Source organism: Micropterus dolomieu, linkage group LG17 (assembly GCF_021292245.1).
Source record: "Micropterus dolomieu isolate WLL.071019.BEF.003 ecotype Adirondacks linkage group LG17, ASM2129224v1, whole genome shotgun sequence".
Lineage (NCBI taxonomy): Eukaryota > Metazoa > Chordata > Actinopteri > Centrarchiformes > Centrarchidae > Micropterus > Micropterus dolomieu.
In genome coordinates this window covers 38,928,081-38,950,499 of record NC_060166.1, presented here as the reverse complement: position 1 = coordinate 38,950,499, position 22,419 = coordinate 38,928,081, and the positions used below count along the sequence as shown (strand labels likewise).

General features: G+C 43.6%; 1 protein-coding gene across 3 annotated transcripts in view; it reads right to left on the bottom strand.

The window, feature by feature from the left end:
- Positions 1-22,419, bottom strand: part of si:ch211-137a8.2 (uncharacterized protein LOC777613 homolog) — a 48,421-nt gene that overhangs the window by 14,993 nt on the left and 11,009 nt on the right. For all 3 annotated transcript variants that reach the window (XM_046074835.1, XM_046074834.1, XM_046074836.1), the window contains 8 exons: positions 7,490-7,744; positions 6,271-6,421; positions 4,614-4,796; positions 4,211-4,345; positions 3,929-4,123; positions 2,033-2,162; positions 1,746-1,937; positions 1,478-1,572 (listed from right to left, as the gene is read on the bottom strand). In XM_046074835.1, the coding sequence (XP_045930791.1) occupies positions 1,478-1,572; positions 1,746-1,937; positions 2,033-2,162; positions 3,929-4,123; positions 4,211-4,345; positions 4,614-4,796; positions 6,271-6,421; positions 7,490-7,722 (1,314 nt within the window). In that variant the 5' untranslated portion in view covers positions 7,723-7,744. The remainder of the gene's footprint in view (positions 1-1,477; positions 1,573-1,745; positions 1,938-2,032; positions 2,163-3,928; positions 4,124-4,210; positions 4,346-4,613; positions 4,797-6,270; positions 6,422-7,489; positions 7,745-22,419) is intronic.

Genomic DNA, 22,419 nt, shown 5'->3' with positions numbered 1-22,419 from the left:
TGTGTGTCTGTGTCTGTGTGTGTGTCTGTGTGTCTGTCTGTGTGTCTGTGTGTGTGTCTGTGTGTGTGTCTGTGTGTGTGTGTGTGTCTGTCTGTGTGTGTGTGTGTGACTGTGTGTCTGTGTCTGTGTGTGTGTGACTGTGTGACTGTGTGTGTGTCTGTGTGTCTGTGTGTGTCTGTGTGTCTGTGTGTCTGTGTGTCTGTCTCTGTGTGTCTGTGTGTCTGTGTCTGTGTGTGTGTGACTGTGTGTCTGTGTGTCTGTGTCTGTGTGTGTGACTGTGTGTCTGTCTCTGTGTGTGTGTGTGTGTCTGTGTGTGTCTGTGTGTGTGTGTGTGGTTGTGAGACAGACAGACAGACGAAGCCTCTGGGCCACGTAGCATCTGGGTCAGAGCACAACAACAGAAAGGAGAGAGAGTATACAATGAAATTAGAAGCGGCCTGATGTGGCATCTCTGCAGTCGTTCTCCTCAAACACATCAATTTGGATGTTGGATGCAAGTCAGATCAATTCAGCACCTGTTGCTAATACAGAGTAACCAATAAAACTATACAATGTGACTACATATGTATGACACTGCTCCTCTGTGTATCAGCTGACAGGATGAGGGTGTTAAGGTGGCTGATATTACCTGATATTACTACCTGGTCAAGAAGATCATCTCTGTGTCACGGTTTGTGTTTCTTTGTAAACTCAGACCACAGACAAGCTAACAGTAACTTTAGCATTTAACTGAAATCATGATGGATGTTTAGTTGAAGCCAAAGTAAGCCGCAGTCCTCAGCTGAAAATGTGACCACGTGCGTTTGTTGTTCTCCTTTTTGGGCCGTGAGCTGTGACCTCACAGTCAGGAGGTAACTGGGTGTCGGGGAGCTGCAGCTCTCTGTAGCTCAGACAGTCCCTGCTAGCTGCGTGAGCTGATCCATCCTTTCACCCAGATTCTTTGTCTTTATAACTGTTATCTTTCTAACAACAAACAGCTCATTTCTCGTTTCACATTTCACCTGTGTTTTCTTGACTAAACCTGGTTTGGAGACCAGCGTCAGGTGACTCAGCCGCTGTCAGCTCGGGTGGTGTGTGACCCCCCTGTCACCGATCAGTCACGTAGTGAGAACGCCACAACCACTTCAAGACTCGGCCGCCGCCAAGCAAAAGTGCTTCTTAAACGACGCATCGACGAATCGTTTCGAATACTAAAATCATCGTTAGCTGCAGCCCTACTGGAAAACATTGTACAGAGAGTTGGAGGACTAAAGCAGATCTTTAACAGGTACTCACAGTAAGTAGCTACAGGAATAATAAATGAAAGTTTTATTTTTTGGTAGTTCCTACAGTATAAGCAGATTCTGTGTTTCAATAGAGAAGATAATTGTCCCTTCATTTCTCATACAGGGACATGAGATGAGAGATTATGACAAACCCAGTTTTCTCCTTTCTTCTTCTGACAATGCTGAATGAATTGAATTGATAATGAACTCACCAATTCTGCTTCCTGGTTGTCGTTGCTGATATCGGACTGAGAGCCGAGGGAGCTGAGGTAGCTCCGCCTCTTCAGACCATCTCTGTGACACAGGCCTACACGCACAGTCCATTAAAGACAACTTACTTTCATTATAACGTTAGAAAGTTATAAAGTGACCGTGGCCACAAACAGAACCGGGCTGAATGTAAACGTGCAGCTACTCAGAAACAACAGTGAAATCAAACTTTTTATTCTTATGTAGTTAAAAGTTTCTGTCATGTCCTACCAGTGCGGATACTGAAATACGACGAATCTGCGTCGTCACGGGAGACAGAACGTCCGATGTCAACTGAGGGGTCCCACTCCAGCCCCAGGTGCTCATGGGTAGGCGAGGACGGGGAGGGAGGAGGAGGGAGGTGCATGGGTTCAGGCGGATCTGAGGAGATGGCGAGGGCGAGGTTAGCTGACTGGCTGAAATCTAGAGAAAGGATGAAGAAAGAGTTTGATGGATTATTGGATAGATTTGTATTTTTGTCACATGATGTGGTTTATCCTTTTTACATGTCCGTTTACCTTTAGGATGGTTGGAAATTGCAGGGAGGTCCAGGTTGGACTTATCAAGCGCTCCCTCTTCCTCTAATAGACCCTCTGAAGGACAACCAGAGTCTGAAGCCTGAGACAGAATCCAGTCATCCTCAAATACCTGGAGGAAGAGGAGGAGGAGGAGGAGGAAGGGAGGGAAGGAGGAGGAGGGAGGAGGGAGGAGGAGGAGGGAGGGAGGGAGAGGGAGGAGGAAGAGGATGGAGAGGGAGGAAGGAAGGAAGGAGGGAGGAGGAAAGAAGGAGGAGGAAGGAAGGATGGATGGAGGGGCAAGGAAGGAGGAAGGAAGGAGGAAGGAGCAAGGAAGGAGGGAGGAAGGAGGGAGAAAGTAGGAGGAGGAGGGAGGGAGAGGGAGGAGGAAGAGGATGGAGATGGAGGAAGGAAGGAGGGAGAAAGGAGGAAGTAGGAGGAGGAGGAAGAGGATGGAGAGAGGGGAGGAGGAAGGAAGGAGGGAGGAGGAAGAGGATGGAGAGGGAGGAAGGAAGGAGGGAGGAGGAAGAGGATGGAGAGGGAGGAAGGAAGGAGGGAGGAGGAGGAGGAAGGAGGAGCGACGATAATATGAAAAACAAGATTTCAGACTAAATTGTTTAGGAGTTTATGTTGCGGCAAACTGACATTCAGGGGTGGAGGAAGTGAAAGTAGCAGCAGAACAACTATGTCAACATTTCACTACAAGTCCTACATTCAAACATTTACTCAACTAAAAGTAATGAACTACTATTGCTAAAATGTACTCCAAGTATCAAAAGGTAAAAGTACTGATTATGCAGTTAGTGTTGTTATATTATTACTGGTGCATTCATGTGTGAGCAGCATTGTGCCGGAAGGAAGGAGGAGCTCGCTTTCATTTCTTTATACTGCCGGTCGTATTTTATAAGATCACTGTACATTTTGTCTATAAAATCCTAAAAGTAGGGAGCAGCTCCGACTGTCAGATAAATGTTCTGTCCCGTTATTTCCCACCACTGCTGTCAAGCAAACGGACCTTTACGTCTCAAACGGGTTCCGTGCTCCTTTGAAACCGTTTCTCCGCTATAGAGCTTATGAATATTGAGTCGTTGTTTAAAACACATACACTGTGCTCGTCAGTGGTTTATGATTGAATTGAACTGAATCTGCGATTGTGCTGTGGAGGACTTTGTATCGGCACCTCTGCTTATTTCCTCCTCGTGCACAGATCAATTTAGTTTTATTCTTGCATGTATGTTAACTCCATGATGTCACAAAATAAATCAAGCTACTCAGCCAGTGAGAAACAAGAGTGCGTGAGGCCTTCTGGGTTATCCTGAATTAGGCTTGAGACCGTTTGGAAGGTGAAGGCAGGGACAGTCTAAGGAGAGAGTGCATTGTGGGAACTGCAGCCACATTTGGAGGTGCTTTGAATCTGATTTCTGCAGAAGCATCTCGGTTCCCTCGCAACACGACACATCAAATCCAGAGTGCGTCATAGTTGCTGAGGAGAATCCATGCTGCTACTAGCAGAGCGACAGTCCGTTGGAAAGCCACATCACCAGCGTACGTAGTTAACGGACACCTAACGTGTTACAAAAGCAACCCATGCAGATAAGTCGGTGCAGTCTGGACATACAAATCCATTCTGTTCACTTGCAAATAAGAGTGCAGACAGACAGTCGGATTGGAGAAACACGTCTGATGCCTGAAATCTGAACAAAGCATAAAAGTCAAGACCCCCCTACCTTCATGAAAGTGCAATAGTAGATCACAGGGGTAGTAAATCCAGTAAATCCAGAATACCTTTCACGTAGTACTTTTAAATATCTTGTGACCTGGATTCACATCCATAATGTGTTTTTAGATGTAACTGTAGAGTATTTTCCATTTCAGCGGTTACTGTGTGTGTGTTTGTACCAGTCTCATGCTCAGCAGCCGGGTGTGTGTTCGTGCGATGTTGTTGTAGACGAGGCTGCAGCGCTGCAGCAGTTCCAGCAGCCGGCTCTCTACGTGCTGAGCGTCAGCCGGTTGGCTGCGCTGGATCAACGCCTCGCCACGCCCCAGCAGGGCGTTCACACGGCCCGAGTTAACGCACACACACTGCTGGAAGGACTGGACGGACACACACACATAAAAAAAGGTAAATATACAGGAGGTGGGAAAAGAGACATGCATTTAGTTATACAGACAGACACACACCTGGAGTCGTCGCAGCTTTTCACAGGTGTTTCCTGTCTGGTGATCCACCTCGGTCAGACGGACGTCCAGGTCAGCCAACCAGAGAGCAAGCTCGTCCCTCTCTGCCTCAAACCCCTCCCACTCTGAGACAAAGAGCTGAGAGAGAAAGAGTGTTTCTCCATCCTCACATCCTTCAGTAAAACTTTTTCAGCATTTTCCTTTAAAGCACACTGTTCTTACAAATGACCACAGTTACGGGACACAGACTAACTGATAAACGCCAGTAGATACTTTACGGTGTTAAAGTAGGTAAAGCCTGGAGCTGCTGCTGCAGTAAAACCACCACAAACTGATTAACTGAAAGGCTTTCTGGGCTATAAAACAAACATTACCAAGAGTAAAATTAGATTTGAGGAACTCTGACCTTCAGCTGTCTGGTGATGGATTCCAGTTTGGCGTTCACATTGTCCCATCGTTGCCCACACTCTCTGGTTGACGCCAGCAGCCGAGCCTGCATGGACCCCTGAAACAGCCGAGTCAGCGCTCGGTTCCTGCGGGTCAGGCTGTCTAACTGGACGAGCCGAGATCCCGCCTCGCACCGCAGCCTCTGAACACAAAGAAGCACGCAGGCAACATGAATACACAACTGCAGCTACGTGAAGGAACTCTGGCTTCTTTAGAGGACTTCATTACCCATAAGTCCTGTGTGTTGAAGTGAAACAGGTAATTGTTTTTCATTTTTCATGCAGTGGTATTTTTTCCATGTGTAAAGGTAAAAACCATCCGAGCACTCTCTGTAAGGCCTCCGAGATAAATAAATAATAATGATATAAGATATGATGAATGATATAATAATGTAACAATAAAGGGGCTGACGGATTTTAAAAGGAGAGCATCTTATTTCCTGATACAGGAAAACAAACCGAGCTGGTTCTTTCTGCTGGGCACATGAAACTTGCTGAGTCCTGATACTTACTACTGTTGTGAGTCACACCTAAGACAAACTTAAATCATCGTACAAAAACAAAACCTGCTGTAAAAAAAATTGCCAATACAAAGTTTGTGGAGCAAAGTAGAGATTCTGCCTGACTACAGCTTTATTAAACATGTACAACGGGAACAAGACATAAAACATTGTGTAATTCTACATTTAACAAGGTTTGCTAACAGTTATTCACATCCAGTCAGAGGATTATTACAGGCGTGCCACAGACACAACCCCCCCCAGAGATTTTGATTTATTGATTGCTGTCAGGATGTAAAGACAACCGATTACCTTCAAACAAATTGTTGCCGCTCTAGTTTCACTTTATACCAGTCAAAACATTTAATTCAGGATCAGATTTCTCAGCAGTGACCAACCTGACAGCAGAATTTAATTTGGGCAAACAAGGAGGACCTACAGCTTTTCAGTCGGTGGGGATGGGTGCTCTGCTGCACACTCAGACTGTGATTTAAGGTGGTAAAACGGCTGGAGTTCCCCATAAATATTGCCTGCTTTCTCTTCACGACCGTCTGCAGTGATGTTTACGCTCTACCTGGATTATATCTTTAACCTGTACCTGGACTTTACAAATACATTTATCTAAAACACATAATTCTGACAGAACAACAGAGATTTAATAAATTAAATTGATATTAATGAAATGCAGATCAATCCAAAGTGAAAACTGTAATAAATAAGGTTGTGAAAAAAAGTTTTTTTATATTACTGAAAGTTAAAAGACTCAATATTTCCTTTGATGGGAAATGTAATTTCATTTTAATCATTTATTCATTTAGCTGACGCTTTTATCCAAAGCGACTTACAATTGCTGTTCATGTCAGAGGTCGCACGCCTCTGGAGCAACGAGGGGTTAAGTGTCTCGCTCAGGGACACATTGGTGGACGTGTCACAGTTGAACCCAGGTCTCCCACACCAAAGGCAGGCATCTTATCCATGCGCCATCACCTCCCTTTTAACCCTTTAAATCATTGTGCGAATGAAAATTGCTGGAGGTCAAATGTGAACTTATTCACAAATTATGTTTTAATTCATCTATGGGACCAAGTTTTGTTCCTTTCATTTTATTTCTCCTCACCTCAAACTTCCTCTGTTCTTCCTTGGCAGTGACAAAGGTAATGTGGGCGGGGTTGGAAGAACTGACAGCCTGCTCAGCCAATCGCAGCCAGGTGTCCAGGAGGGCGTGTTCTTTCATAAACTGATGCCAGAGGACCCACCTCCTCTCCAATCTAGAAAGACAGAGAAAAAGTCCTAAATGTTCTTGTTGCAGTACTGCAGCGGGGGTGACTCCAACTAGAAAAAGTACCATGGGACGCCGCTTGAAGTCGGATTTCTTACACGTGAACTCGGAGAAAAAATATGTACCCCGACTTCACGAGTAGCAGCTGAATGACGTCCCACAACAATGGCACGGTAAACCATCAACTAAAAGTATATTTGCAGGTATTTAAATAGAAAATAAGACTTACTATCATATATTAAAACCTGTTCTGCGTGTAAATTGAAGTAGAAATATGCTGCTAATGTTTTTAGGTAGCTCGTTACATTAAAGGATCTCAAAGTCATCTTCTCTGCACAAAAGTTACTCAGTAAAATGTTAAAAATGCCAAAACATATGAAAACATTAGGAAGCATAGCCTACAACACTGACTGACTTGAGGATTACCAACTGACACAGTTATCTAGTAAAAGCTATTTATGTCAGTTGTTTTCATTTAAAACGGCCACCCTAATAATGAACTCTGCTGAGAGCTCAACTGTATGTCCACTTTGTCACGGTCAGCCATGTTTTTCGATCTCTTTCGGCGTAATACCAAGCACCTGGAACGCTTTATTTCAACTTTGAAATTTCCCAGTTCTGAGCAGTCAGGAACGCAGCTTTACTCCCAACTCGTCATATACGGACGCTTGGTCAAGACTCCTTGACGTTGCTTTTTAACACCCTGGGTACCCTTTAAAGTTGTTTTTTGAACGTGTGGGGCTCTGCGGGCAAGAATAAATGTGCAACATCCGGTGAGACTTTCAAAATAAAAATGAAATTGTTTTGTTAGGTTTAGGAAAACATCATGGTTTGGGATAAAATAACTTTGCTTCCCACAGTGCGTTTAAAACTGATGCTAAAGGTGTCATGACCACAGATACTCAATTAAATCCAGAGATTTCCCCCAAAGATCGTGGTTACAGAAGGATTGTTACAGTTTGATTTATGAATTTGTCAGCCATGAATGTATAATATTTGTCAAACCCTTGGGAGTCCAATATAAAGTTCTCATGATCTATCCATGGAGGACACTCACGATCCACATCCCTGCAGGTCTCCATCTTGGCTCCAGCTGCCGTCCACTTGCCGCGTTTCCTCCCCATTCAGCTCCAGTGGAGACGAGGTGGGAAGGAACGGAGACTCCGACAGATCCAGAAACGGCTCCATGTCACTCACGTCCTCTGCAGGCACAACATCACTTCCTTCAGTGGTTGGGATGGCACCACCGTGGAGTTCAGAAAAGGGCGGGTCCGCTGGGAATCCAGGCATCCTGACATCACATGACCTTTACCTGTTGAGAAAACGGGTAGAAGACTTTTTTAAAGTACGGAAATGATACATCCCATCCCTCTACAAAGGGGCGCAGGAAAATAATTTCAAATCATTGCTAAATTTCCACCCAATTCAAAGACAAGTGACAAGCACACGAAAGATTCACAAAGCCGTGATTATTGGCCGGGCGGTGCGGAGTGCTTGCTGCCGGCGACGCGAAGGGCTTAGCGTGAGTTGAAAATTTTCAGCTCGAGTCGCATGACGCCGAGTTGCGATAACCATCAGCATTGAGTTTATCCGCACGTCACCAACGGCTTCAGAGCGTTGTATGGAGAGGACCAGGCAGACCAGAGAAGTTAAACACCGCTGGCCAACGGAGAGCTGCTAAACTATGGGAAAAAGCAGAGGACTGAGCAGGGAGCAGCGCCGCAGCTTTCGGACAAATAAACCCCCGTAGTCGGTCTGGATTCTGCTCTGACAGCTACGCCGTTTACCCGCAGGAGGAGCTCAGAGTTAACTGCTTTTATTAAATTAGCTTTTTACTTTAGTTTTTGGGATTACAGCTTGATTTATCTTCACTGGAGCTTCTCAGCAGCTTCCGTTCACATCCGGTTCCACTGTTGTTGTTGTTAGCGTCAGAGCTCTGCTGGACTACGACTTCATATTTATATAAAAACCGGACAAAACTGGACATTACTTGGAGAAAAGAAAGTGAAGAAGTTGAACTACCTGTTAAGTTCAGAAAATATGTGTCTGTAACTTTATTCCAGCTGTCGTTGTACTTTACTGTGAACAGGTTAGCATAGCATAGCCCTGATCGAACCAAACTCCATTCAGAAAACAAACATTTTAGTTGTTGTCCTGCTGACAGACCTGACAAAGCACGAATTCATGTGTTTAACAAATCATCATATTTTAGTTTTCCATTTATTGCTAATAAATCCCAGCGTAGTGTTTAGTTTGGGTTCATACAGCTGTAGTAATGAGTTGTGTTAATTCCCGTTATCATGTTGTGTGTGAACACTCAGCAGTTGTCCAGCGATAAAAACTCTGCAACGATTATATTTGCATTTGGTCTGAATGCACAGTAAGGGTTGAAGGTTTTGTGGTAATTTTAAAATTATTAGTATTTAGGCTTTAGTATTTAGCTATGACTGTGTGTATATCAAGTTCTTGATATACACACAGTACACAATTAAAAAATTTAATATACAGGCAGTAAAACAGAGACAGTAAAATACATACGGTGAGATTCTAGTTGTGGTTTTAGATGCAAAGTGTAATGAACGTTGATAAAGTGTAGTCTCGCTTATACAATGTGTGTCATTGTGTGCAGTGAAACTGACTAATGGATCAAATTATTAACGAGGTGTCTTTTGAAAGTCATCATTGTGTGAAGACACGTGCACACTTGTTAAAGATTTCAGCTTCTAGCAGAGTCTTTGCTCCGGAGGAGAGAAGTGAAGGAAAGCAAACAAATCCTAAACCTCAATCACACACACCAATGATTCACTATTATGTCCAACACACACATCCGCAGCAACCACACACACATCCAAACAGCAGTAATTCACTATTATCACCAAGGAGGACACATTTACGCTGCACCTTTCCTTTACTTTGTGTAATTATCTCCTGATTTACAGACGCAGAGGCTTCTTCTCTGAAATGGCTAAAGTTGAAAACGCACCTTTTTGTTCCTCCCTCCACTCTACGATGGCTTCTCTTTTTCCCCACCCAGAATTAAAAGTGTTTAAATCCAAAACCTCCGGCATAATAAGTGAAGAAGACAACTTTCTGTGTCACAGATGGAGGTAAATGTGTTAATAATCATACAGATACTGGGCTCATTTATGATTATTGTTCTTACCAAGAAGCTTTTAGTCGTTTTGTTTATTGTATTTTTAGTTAACTCATTCTGTGCAGCTTCCTACGCTGTGTCTCAATTCACGCTCTTACAGATTCACACTTACTGCTTTGAGTGCACAAGTGCGTTCACGCTGACAAGTACGGGCAAAAAGCAGTGCACTATGAGCACCCAGATGGTGCACACATAACGATCAAAAAGTTGCGCGCAGGATGCCCTCTCTCACCCTCAACGGTCGCCATCTTGGCTACGTAGCGGAAGGGGAGGGACCACCCGCGTTTTGTTCAAACTTGTGAAAACAGCAAACGAGGAAGCTTCAACAGTTGCGATCGTAAACGTAGAATTAGTACGTTCATTTTTGTTAAAATTGTCAAGTGAGCAAACAAGCCGGCAGATGTTTTGGCGAGTGATAAGTCAAATGACGGCGATAATGATCCGCATGGTTACAATTCGCTATTAAAGGAGACCTATTGTGCTTTTCCACATTTCATGACTTATGTACACCGTTATAATGTTGGATGTTCACGTTAAACATGGCCAAAGCTTCAAATACTGAGGTTAAAGGATTTAAAAGAATAAAAAAAAAACAAAAAAAAAAACACACAACAACTCAGGTTTCCTCCTGTTCTGAATGTTTTCAACTGCTCCGTAATACCCATTAGCCAGCCCAACAGCACAGCAACGCTCAGTCTGCCTGTTCTGCCCAGCGACAACAACAGCCTGGTAACATGCTTCAGGTCTTGGCCAATCAGAAGACAGTGGGCTTTGAGAGGGGGGCCTTAAAGAGACAGGAGCATCTACAGCTTGTTCCAGACAGAGGCTGAAATGAAGGCTTTTTTGAACTTTGAATCATGCAAAGCTGCTACACAGAACTACAATATAGGACTGGAAAAGCAGTATAATGTGTCCCTTTTAAAAAGAAGAAGAAGCGGTTAGATGTCGTCATTTCCAGTAAGTGATTTGAAACCACACTACCCTGTCGAAATGTACGAACAACGCAAGTAAGTAAAGAGCGTGAACTGAGTGTACTAACACAGCTCTAGATTGGTGCGTGTTCTCTCTTTGCCTGCGGTGTCTGAATCTTCCACCCATCTGTTGACATCTGGATCATAGGTGAACACGCTGATCATAGATGGTGAAACATATTGAATCTTGACCATTATTTTGTGTCATATCAGTCAATTGCCTCACCTTTAATTCAATATGTTAACCAATTTTTGTCCATCAGGGGAAAGAAGAACTCCAGGACAAGCTGACAAACACACAGACCTGACATGAAGGTGTTTCCTTACCTACATCCTCCCCTTCTTCCTTGCTCCCTTTGTCTGTATTCCACTCTGCATTTTATTCACTTATTTAATTACTTTAATTTCCTCTCACTTTTCTTATTATCATCTCTCCTGTCCTCATGTCCTTCTTCCTTCCTCAGATAAAAAAAAACACTCATCCAGAGCAACTTTGTGTGTGAGTGTGTCAACCGGATAACGTCCATGAAGGTTCCCAGGTGGACGGACACACACACACACACACACACACACACACACACTCTTCAGCCTCCCAGACTCATAAATCAAGCGCTTCCTCCTGCCCAGCAGGTGGCTGATCAGGCCAAGGGCTCATCCTCCAAACTCCCACCCAGAGGTAGGTGTGTGTAGGTGTGTGTGTGTGTAGGTGTGTGTGTGTGTAGGTGTGTGTGTAGGTGTGTGTGTAGGTGTGTGTGTAGGTGTGTGTGTAGGTGTGTGTGTAGGTGTGTGTAGGTGTGTGTGTAGGTGTGTGTGTAGGTGTGTGTGTAGGTGTGTGTGTAGGTGTGTGTGTAGGTGTGTGTGTAGGTGTGTGTGTGTGTGTGTGTGTGTGTGTGTGTGTGTGTGTGTGTGTGTGTGTGTGTGTGTGTGTGTGTGTGTGTGTTGTGTTAATAGCAGAGTTATGAGGCCAAGGCTTTCAGCCCTGCACTACTGAGAGGCCACATAGATCCAACTCACTGTCTGCCTGTATCTGGGTGTGTGTGTGTGCGTGGATTTCATAGTCTGCATGTGTGTCCCAGTGTTTAATATTCCCCATCAGATCAGTGACTTATCATCCGTGTTTGGATTAAAGACTGTATGGACCTCATTCTCCACATGTTTTAGGGTTAATGTAACTATCAGGACCGTGCTTAGGTTAATGTTTGGATTAGACATCTAGATATTAGACAAATATAGAGGGACAAATGCGTGACCATGCAATGACATCCAGAGTGCAGAACATGAAACCTGGCCTGAGCTTTGTGCTCTAACCAACCAGACAAGAAGAAGGTTGCAAGTCATTGCCTGTAACAAACGTTTTCAGTGAACAAAATCCAAGCAGCGTTTACGTTTAATACAAAATGTATGACGCAAGACCATTTATTAGTGTTTAAATGCAAGACAGAAGAAGGGGCTGAAGTTTCAGTGGTCCAACATCACAGCAAGTACCTGTGTCCTCCTCCTCCCTTTGTTTATTACAAAAAAAGCTCCTTACAGAGAAATAAGCACTCTCACAAATATCCTTCTCCTCATAATGGAGTCACACACACACACTCTTTTCTGTTCTGCCCAACAACAAATACCCCCACCCCCACCCCTGCCTTATAAAATGTAAACGTATGAGGAACAACAGACCGACAGGCAGAGGTAAACAAAGACAGGTTCAGTTCCAGACCAGGTGAAGACATTTACCACCTCAGTCTCAAGAGAACAAACATTAAAATGAACATCTGTTGAACATGTGGAGACACACACACACTTTTCCCCACTGAGCTGAAAGTTCCATTATGTAGATTTCCCAGACGGGGGAGAGAGCATCTTTATCTGTTGATGAGTCACCAGCTGCCTGCAGCTCAGTGTTGAACACCAACACTGCTGCTCACACACACACACACACACACACACACCTCTAGCTGAATGACTCCTGTGGACATTGTTTTCATTCATTTCAGATCCGCTTTTAACTTTTAACTTCTGGTCTGTATTGCAGACAACAAAAACAGAGTCTCAGTCCGGATCAAGGCCTACATGCTACACTGGCGAATACTTGATCTGCTTCCCCCTGTCTTTATGCTAAGCTAGGCTAACTGGTTGCAGTTATTCCTATGAATTTGTAGCGAACAGTCCAGTACCCAAGTGAATGCAAAGCCAACAACAGGTTTGTGTCTGGTAGTTTTCCACGGGTGTAGGCAAGATTTGAATATGAGGCAGAGACACAGCTTCATTTGCATCAGCTGCATTAACGCAGGGTTACTAACTGTACACAGGTCAGACATTAGAGAATGTCATCTTGTCTTTTACGATACAAAACTCCCTCCTGTTACAGCCACAACAAACACACACTCTGAATACAGGTGTCACACACACATTTTACACTCTTCACAGATATTTCAGCATCTTTTCACAGCAGCTGAGAAACTGCCACTTGTCTTGCCGTTTTTATGGAGAGGCACACCATCTCTGTCTGTCTCTCTGTAAGCCTTCACTCAGTCAGACTGACAATTATTTTGATCCATGACATTATTGACCACGTCACAGATGATGTCACAGACATCACCAGCTGAGCCAGACGAACCCAAAAAAAAAACAACAAACAAGCTGCGATGGTATTGGACAAACGAGTTGGCAGGAAAGTCTGATTGGCTATAATGATTGACGCTTCATCATCCAATATTATTACCCGACAGCTTTCTGTGTGTGTGTGTGTGTGTGTGTGTGTGTGTGTCAGGACAGTCATTGACCTCTGTGACTGCGATGCCTCCAACACAACAGCAGGCCGAGTCTCAACAGTGTACCCTCACTCGCTCTTATCTCCTTTCAGCCGAACACCTGACCAGACAGGCAGAAATGATGATACAACACACAGCAGCACGTTGCAGGGAAAAAATATTGTAGAAAAATAACAGCACATCCTCACCAGAAAAAAAAAAAATATATATACAGACTGTGCAAGCTGCTCATTCAACCCGTTCTCCCTCCCCGACTCGTCACATGTGGACACATGGTCAAGACCCTTCGGCGCCAGTTTGTAACGCAGTGGGGAGCCCTGTAGCGCCAGTTTGCAGGTATATGAAATTTAACAGAAAAGATTGAGTAAGGAGGTGGTCGGGGTGGACGGAGGGCCAGAACCACGACTTTGAGCCAGGAGATCGGAGTTCGTGTGCCGTGTGAAACAAAAAGTCAACATTAAATATTTTTATTCAAGTTACGAGTTCTACGTAAATTACGCAAGTGACGTTAGTTAACTTACGTGTTAACTCACATACGACATTTTTTTAACCCAAACCATGATCTTTTCCTAACCTTAACCAAGTAGTTTTGTTGCCTAAACCCAACCAAACTGCCACGTTTCACAACACGTACAACTTTTCCACAAATTCACCGTTTCGCACAAAACGTTGTCACACGTCCATAAACTCCTTTCCTTGTTTACAAGACGCAGCAGACATGTGTGAAGCCCAGGATCCAGATCTTCTTTACCAAAGTGGAGTAACTTGTTCTGCTAAACGTCAAGTATTGTGGTTAATCAAGCATGGCAGAAACACACGGAGGACGTCAGACTGCATCCCGGTCAGTTGCAAGAAAGAATCAAGGTAAGCTGGTTTAAATATGCAGGGTTAAGGTTAGTGATAGGCCCGCGAAATCCTGAAGGTACGATTTAAAGGAGACCTATTAGACTGCATTTACATGATTTACATGATTCGTAGAACGCAGCCGTCGGTAGAAAAAGCTGTTGAAAACCGAGCATTCAGAACAGGAGGAAATCTGAGGTTTTGGCTCACAGGGATTTCTTTTAAATACTTTAACCTCATTTTATGAAGTTTTGGCCATGTTTAACATGAACATCCAACACTGTAACATTTTAGATGAGTCATTAAATATAGAAAAGCATAATAGGCCTCTCTTATTGATTCAACTATAACAAATAAAGTAATTGCCCCCCTATCATCGCAATTTTTTAGAAAAGCTGCAGGAAAGTCAGGCATTTTAGGCCGCTACGATCACAAAAAAGCCCTGCGAAATCCTGGAGGGACCGATTAGTAGCCATTAAGCTGCCTTAACATCCTGTTTAAACAAGAAAAACACAATCACAATAAAGCATCACAATTAAAATGCTGCTTCAGTTGTTTTTCTTTTTAGAGAAACATTATTGTCAAGCATAATTTGCAATAAATTATTCAACTTGTTTCAAGTACACTGAAAACTCTGGCTTGTGCTTATCAGATCTTCCTCTGTGGTTCGGCTTTAATGTAGTGAATTAAAAGACTATTTAGATTTAGCAACCTTTACATAGTGTGGTTTTTGTATTAAAAAAAACAGTAAATATTTCTAGATTAAACAATAATTTTTGTCTCCATAGGAGACGCTGAGACGATGCGGATATCATCTCCTCTGATGTACATTGTACTGTCGCAGGAAAGGAAGGGAATTCATGTTATTAAGATTAAGAAAATTGCTTTTGTTGGACCTGATGGTGATACGGAGCTGAGGAGGAGATTGAGGTGAGAGGAAAAGAAGTGAAGTTAGACTCCAAAGACTCGGCTTAGACTTTAAATAATGTCCCTATCCTGAGAAAGGCACAGGGGCGGAGCTTAGTTTATACCCAGCTTTATTAGCATGTGGGTCAGAGGTGGAGTTATGCCGTAAGGTCTGCAGTTTAATCTGGATGATATTCAGCTGTGAAGGTGATTGAGGTTCACAGTATTACAGCGTGATGATATTCCCACTGTAATTCTGTAGCAGTGAATGTGGAGCAGAGGAGGGACATTTAAAATGATCAATAATATACTCTGCGTAGAAGTGAACGGTGTAGAGTGCGGTGTTTGCAGCCATTTCAATGTTTTTCACTTTATTGATGGATAGCCCCTTGAGATGCAGCATCTCGTTTTCAAGAGGGTCCAAAGAGACACATACATAAATATATTATATTAAATTTAAAATTCAATCGCGGTTGATGTTTGGCAACAGCATTACTCCCTGACAGAGTTACGTCCACTCATGACAACATCAACTAAATGACGAATGAATGTTTGATGAGCAACTTGTGTGAACGCTATCCTACAAAAACAATGCGCTTCCTGTGACTGCTTCACAATAAAATCCACTCTGTTTTACCACTTGAACGATTTTAATGTGAAGTAGAGGCAGGAAATGTTGCGTTAGCTGTAAGGAACAGTAAACAGCGAGGCTGATTTCAATCAGTGCATTACATGCTACACCAGCAGACCCGCCACAAACACTGAAAACTACTGTAGCCTACAGAGGTAATTACAGAATGTAAATACAGTGAATGGCATATTGTTGAAAATATACGACCCACAAACAGTATGAAAAACAGGTGAAAATCTTATGGATAATATCAATTCACAGCCCGTCCTCAACAAAACTACGGTAGTGTATGTCGATTCTGCAGCAGCTTATTCCGACCCATTTTTACGATTTTTGTTAGGCCTCTCGTGGCAGAAGAAGTCAGGTGAGGTAGTACTCAGAGGAGTAGTATTCAGAGGAGTAGTATGATGAGACGATACGCTATATTGGGTTCACGAGAACGACACAACACTATTTAAGAAATCTTCAATTTATATAACTGGAAAACTAATCTTTTATTGAGCTGAAAGTCACAACATGCAAAACAAAGCAGATGCATTTTGAAATGTTACTTCTACATTGTTTATATCTTGTCTGTCACCGTTTATCGTTTCCACCGGGTACCCAAACACAAACAAATTAAAAGTGGCGGGGTCATCGTTTTTCAATTTCACCCTCACACAGATTTTATACATTTAATATTGCGAGATCTCGTCACACACACTTAATAAAGAGCAACAAAGTCCTTTGAAGGAGGTCGCGGGGTGGATGGATGTGTCTAAAGTTAGGAGACCGAGGTTCGAGTCCCGTGTGAACGTTGAAGTTGACATGTTTTAAATTTAATAACGTTTCGTGGATGACTTACATCACATACTTCATTTAACCCAAACCACAATCTTTTCCTAAACCTAACCAAGCTACCACAGTTTCACAACGTTTAACCATGTGGTTAACATCATGTGACTCAGGTCACGTGACTTACCTCCCGAAATGAAGGTCCTGTACGCCTGGGGCCGTATTACAGAAAGTTACCATCTTAAGTCTAAAGTTAAGATAGGAAGAATCTTCATTTTATCGCATCTCAGGTTAGGAAATCCTAAATACTCAATCCAACATCGGTTATCAACACTGACTCAGCAACTGTTAATCTGTAACGGCCTTATTACCATGGTTACCAAGCAGATAGGATACAATCTGCCACATACGGCGCCTGGTCTCTGGACTGGAGCCAGCGCTCACACATTTAGTCGTGTAGGTTTGAAGACGTGTTGCAAAATGTGAGGCCATTTAATGTTGTGCAAAGGATCATTAAACTTGTGTTTTTATCTTAATTAATTGAACTTTTAGACCAAAAAAGTAGTAAATGCTGGCCTCATGAACGCAGCTTTATTTCCATCTAATGCTGCAGGATGAAACCAGAAATAAAAGCAAAAGGAAGCCGATTTTTAATTGGTTTACTGTAGCATGTGTAACTGTGAAACAAGGTGATGCTTTAATTTGGTTGTTAACCTTTGGAAAACTCAAACTGGCATCAGGCATCCTGTGCGTGCAGAGAAAAGCACTGCAGGTCAGCAAGTGCATTTTGCAGAATGCTGGAACGAAGCAGTGAAATGCATCACTCCCCGAAGCTTCAGCGGCGAGGAAGAGAGATGAATGGCTCCTATTAGAGCGCGGCTGCTTGAGAGGGAAAGTGATATTCAGCTGAGGGAGGTGATGAAGGTGAGAGGAAGTTAAGACTATTAGAACCAAGACCGATTAAAACAACGTCTGTGTCCTGAGACAAAGTTAATCATCTCCTCGGCTCCTCAGCTGAGAACACACAAACCTGAAACCTCAGCTTTCGTGGCCGCTGTGACACATCAAGCATCACTTCTGTTGCACTGACGGCGTTAATCATCTCGTGATCTCAACAACTTTGAGATTGGAGCATGCGGACAAAAAGCACATGAATGTTCTCACGTGCTGGACGCAGGTCAAGACCCGTTGGCGTCAGTTGTAACGCTCAGGGGGAAGCCCCTTAGCATCATAGCTGAATGCTGAAAGTAGATGTAGGATATAAATGACAGATATAAAAGTCAGAGTGAGGAGGTGGTTCGGCCAAAATCCAGGAAACCAAGAGACCAGTGTTTTTGTTAAGTTCCGTATATTACGTAAGTAGTTTTGGTGCCTAAACTTAACCAAATTGTGATGTTTCACAAAGTCAAACCGGACGTTGCATATTCATTCTTGCCAACTTAACCACGGGCCCGACACGTCCAAAAAAAATGGCGTTAAAGGGGTATCCAGGGCGTTAAAGCGACGCCAAGGGGTCTTGACGAGTTGTGGTTGAGAATGTGTTGCTGTGGACATGTGTTGCTCAAGCACCTTGAAACTATTTGGGTCACGCGAATCAATATCATCCAGATTTAGGGGTTATATCTTGGATCACATTTAGCCAAGGAGATGGCAAGCCAAGGGAAAGGAAATCCATCAGGTCTATGTCAGGGGACAAAGCCTGCACACACAAGCAACTGGCTCAGAAACAAGCATTAATAGATTTTTAGTTTTCAATCCATATAAACACCTTATGAAGTTGATATACGTGTACATCCAGCAGAGACCGAACAACAAGATCATCCCAATGAAGTGGCGTTTGTGCGGATGAATATTTACTCTCCATTTAAATCTAGTTTGGTCTCCACCAACTCCTGGAAAACACATCTGGCTCTTTAGCTGTAAAATGCTAAAGTATGTTCAAACCGAAGGTAACAGACCATTCCCAGGACCAGGAGCACACACACACTCAGCGTTTATACCAACGATTTCAGACCTCACATGATCAGCCGTGACTTCAGACAGAAACAAACATGGAGGCAGACTGTCGGCAGAGTCGCCGGCAGCTGGTTGACCTTGCGTGTGCTGCGTTTTTGCACAGAAAAACAAAACCAGAGAATCAAACTGTGGATGAACTCGAGGCTCTGATCAGAAGAACATGTTTGAAAGTTACGATTTGAAATCAGGGAGCTTCCGATCCAGTCGGCGACCATAAGACGTTGTCTGTAAACCCCTCACGCTACAGGAACCCGTGGGCCGATAATCTGTTCCGACCAGCCCCGGCTCAGGGAAGAGCGAGAGTGAAATTCATGGTCGGTGTGCGTGGTTACATTTATTAAAATGAAAGCACTCCCGAAGCACCGGCAGTGTGGACTGCCCTCAAGGCTGTACTAAAAGGTGAATTTACCTTTAATCCCACTCCAATTTAAACGTAATCCTGAGTGCAATCTCAAGCATAGACAAAACTCTTTTACAACACTGAGCCAGTGTCCTCACCTCGCTTTCCTCTTCTTTCTAACCTTGTGAGGACTCTCTCTCTCTCTCTGTGTCTGAAACAGATTGTGTATAAAAAGGCACAAACACAACCAAGTGTGCAGCAGAGAGCAGGCTGTGGTGACATCTGTGTGTGTGCGCGGTGACATCGGCTGCTCCTCCGTCTCCTCCACTGTCAGAGTCTCTCCTCCCTGCTTCCCCTCCTCTCCCTCTCTAGAGTTCAGACTTCTAAGCTCTTGTTCAACCAAAACATTTTCATTTTGCTAACATGAAATAGAAGAATTAGTAAGCTGCAATTTTATTTAATTTTAACAACAAAATCTAACCTGCAAGCGCTCTGACTGACTCGGTTTCTCAGAAATGTCGAATTACATCAGTGGATTTTTTGCAGAAATGTAGCGTACATGCTCTGGATGCTGGATGTTTGTTCCTTTTTAGCATGATATGGTACATAAACATAATTAAATAAATATTTTAAATGCAGGCAATAAAATGGCTAGTGCAATCAATATTTAGTGAAAATAGAAAATAAGTGACTTGTTCCTCAAGACTGGCGTCAGTTTGTTACACAGTGGGAAGCTCCTCGAAGGCATTTTGTGAAGCTAAAAGCAAGGGTAGGAGATAAATAACAGAAACGTCAGAGTAAGGAGGGGGTTGACACCAGTGTTTGTTTCCCGTGTAAAACAAAAAGACAACATTGTTTTTAGGTAAGTCACATAAGTAACAGTTATTTTAACCCAAACCACAATCTTTTCCCAACATCACCAAGTAGTTTTGATGCCTGAATATAACCAAACTGCGACGTTTCACAGCGTTAACCACTAGTTTTATTTTGAAAGTCTAACTGGACGTTGATCGTTGCTTTCTTGACCACGGAGCGCTACATACGCAGAAGAGATGCTAGTGGTACCCATGGCGTTAAACGCAACGGCAAGGGGTCGGCCAAGTTCCCGTTTGTGACGAGTTGGGACGGCGGTACGCATGGCAGCCCCGCATCGGGCTGGACTGCAACTTTAAAGGTCATTTATTTTTTGAGAATTACCAACATTATGCTTCAGTATGGTCTAAGTTTGCCAGTTAGGCAACTTGTTGGGAAGATAAGCCCCCTCCTCTGACCCGACCCCCGACTCAGTTTATTGTCTCGTCGGACAAAAGGAGGCGGGCGGGGAACAAACAGCCTTTTTGTCCTCGTCATAAAGAAACAGACAGAGAGAGGGGAAGGGGGCTGACAGATACCCAATCTCTAATTATGTAGAGAAATTCACTGACAGAAAGGAAACAAGAGTCATAGAGCCTCAGGGGGAAACCATGTATTAGACTTTAGAGTGATATTCTATATTTTCCCAGCGACTATTTGGGGCAGCCGGACGGTGTGTATGAGTCTGATTCAAAACAACAGTGTGTGTGTTCGTGGTAATGAAAGAACATGTCACCCAGTGCAACTACTCTTACACAAATATTCTCAAAACCTCATAACAAGCAAACACAATGAAAAGAGCTTTATGGCGCGCAACTGCTCCAAGTCTAACATATCACATACCAGAGGAAGAATTTAGTTCCTGGGACCAAAAGAAGTCACTGCACAGGAGCAGTAGATACAAACAAGAACAGGATGAGTTGCTTTCTGCCGCCACTGTTTTCAATCCTTCATCAGACTAGATAGCCCAATCCTTCGTTTCTCTCATGACCCAATGTGAAGGAAAGACAAAAACAGTCATTTAAACGTTAAACAGTAATTATCTAATTATTTTCAACCAGTGCATCAGTTGTCTAATAGCGGTAGAATTACAGTGGTGTAGTCTACGTGATACGCAGGTATAGGGCCTACGCCGTATGCCCACTAGGAACCGTCAAGGATTTCCGTATACAAACTTAAAATAGCCAGATGATCCGTAACAACATCGTTCTGTGACAGAACTTTCACACGTTCATTCATAAATGCACCCCGAAGCTCTGAACTGACGTTTGCGGCTTCCGTGGCCTGCGACCGGGATCTGACATCAGCTACCAAACAACACCACAGCTGCGCGGCGGTCCCTCTGCGCACGTTTGAAATGAACTAATGTGAATCACTGAAGGAAACGTGTGAAACGCGAGCAAAGTCAAACTACACTCTTTTAGTGTTTTGGTAAGCCTGCAGCTGAACACCGCGGCTGCAGCAGGTGATACGAACGTTAAAGTTAGTGAAACACAGAAAAGGAGCCACATGAGGCCGATGCTTTCTTAACGTTACCTGGTGATAGGGTTAGGGTTATCATTAACGGAACTGTAACAGCATTGTTGGTCTAAACTAGTTAACTAACGTTAATGTGGTGGATCAGTGAATGCGGGATACTGTGTGTGCCTGCAGTAGTAGCAGTTCCTGGTAAGTGAGCCTGAGAGGATGTGGAGCCCTTTAGGTGTCCTCAGTGCTAATATTCTGTAATGAATGAGTTCTGGTGATAGAACCTCACATAGGCCTGTGTTCATTGTTATTACTGCTACTGAAAAGACTCAGCTTTCCATCATTGTTAATAATAGTTGCAACTTGCACTGTGAAATGTGCATTGAAAATTGCCAGCTGATAAAACCAGATTCATATAATATCTAAGGCTAAATGTAGCTCTTAACTGGCTGAGTTAGATTAACACTAAACATTAGACATTTCCACCATAAATTGGTGCAGAAAATTAAATGTTTAATGCTCAAAATCTTCTTGGAGAGGACCCCCGGACCCCCCAATCGTGTACTCAATGATTATTTCCATAAAATATCTTGTAGTCTTGATCTCGTGACCCCAATATTCTGGATTGTCACATCTCAGATGCTAAGTGTTTTGTCACAACTCTAATCTGAGCCCTAAAGTGTCCCCACCACGTTTGAACACAAAGTGACGCTCTTGCCCACCTGTAACTGTCATTGGCTGTTAAAGTCTTTACATTGTTGATAACACGCAGCCTAAGCAGTCCTTCAGAACGCTCTCTATTACATTCTCCAAAGAGAGTCTCCAAAAGTAGACTAGGAGCCAGAGCGTTCAGCTATCAAGCTCCTCTCCTGTGGAACCAGGTTCCAGTTTGGGTTCAGGAGGCAGACACCATCTCCACATTTAAGAGTAGGCTTAAGACTTTCCTCTTTGATAAAGCTTATAGTTAGGGCTGGCTCAGGTGAGTCCTGAACCATCCCTTAGTTATGCTGCTATAGGCCTAGACTGCCGGGGGATTTCCCATGATGCACTGAGCTCCTCTCTCCTCTACTTTCTCTCCCTCTGTATGCAACCTCATCCCATTATTGCATGTTACTAACACAACTTCTCCCCTTTCTGGTAGTCTTGTGCTTTCTCGTCCCTCTCCTCTCTCCTCCTATCACTTCCTGCAGGTTTTCTGGCTCTGGAGCTGTGGAGTCTGGATCTGTGGTTGCGGGTCACCTGCTGCCCCCGTGTTCCTGCTCGACACC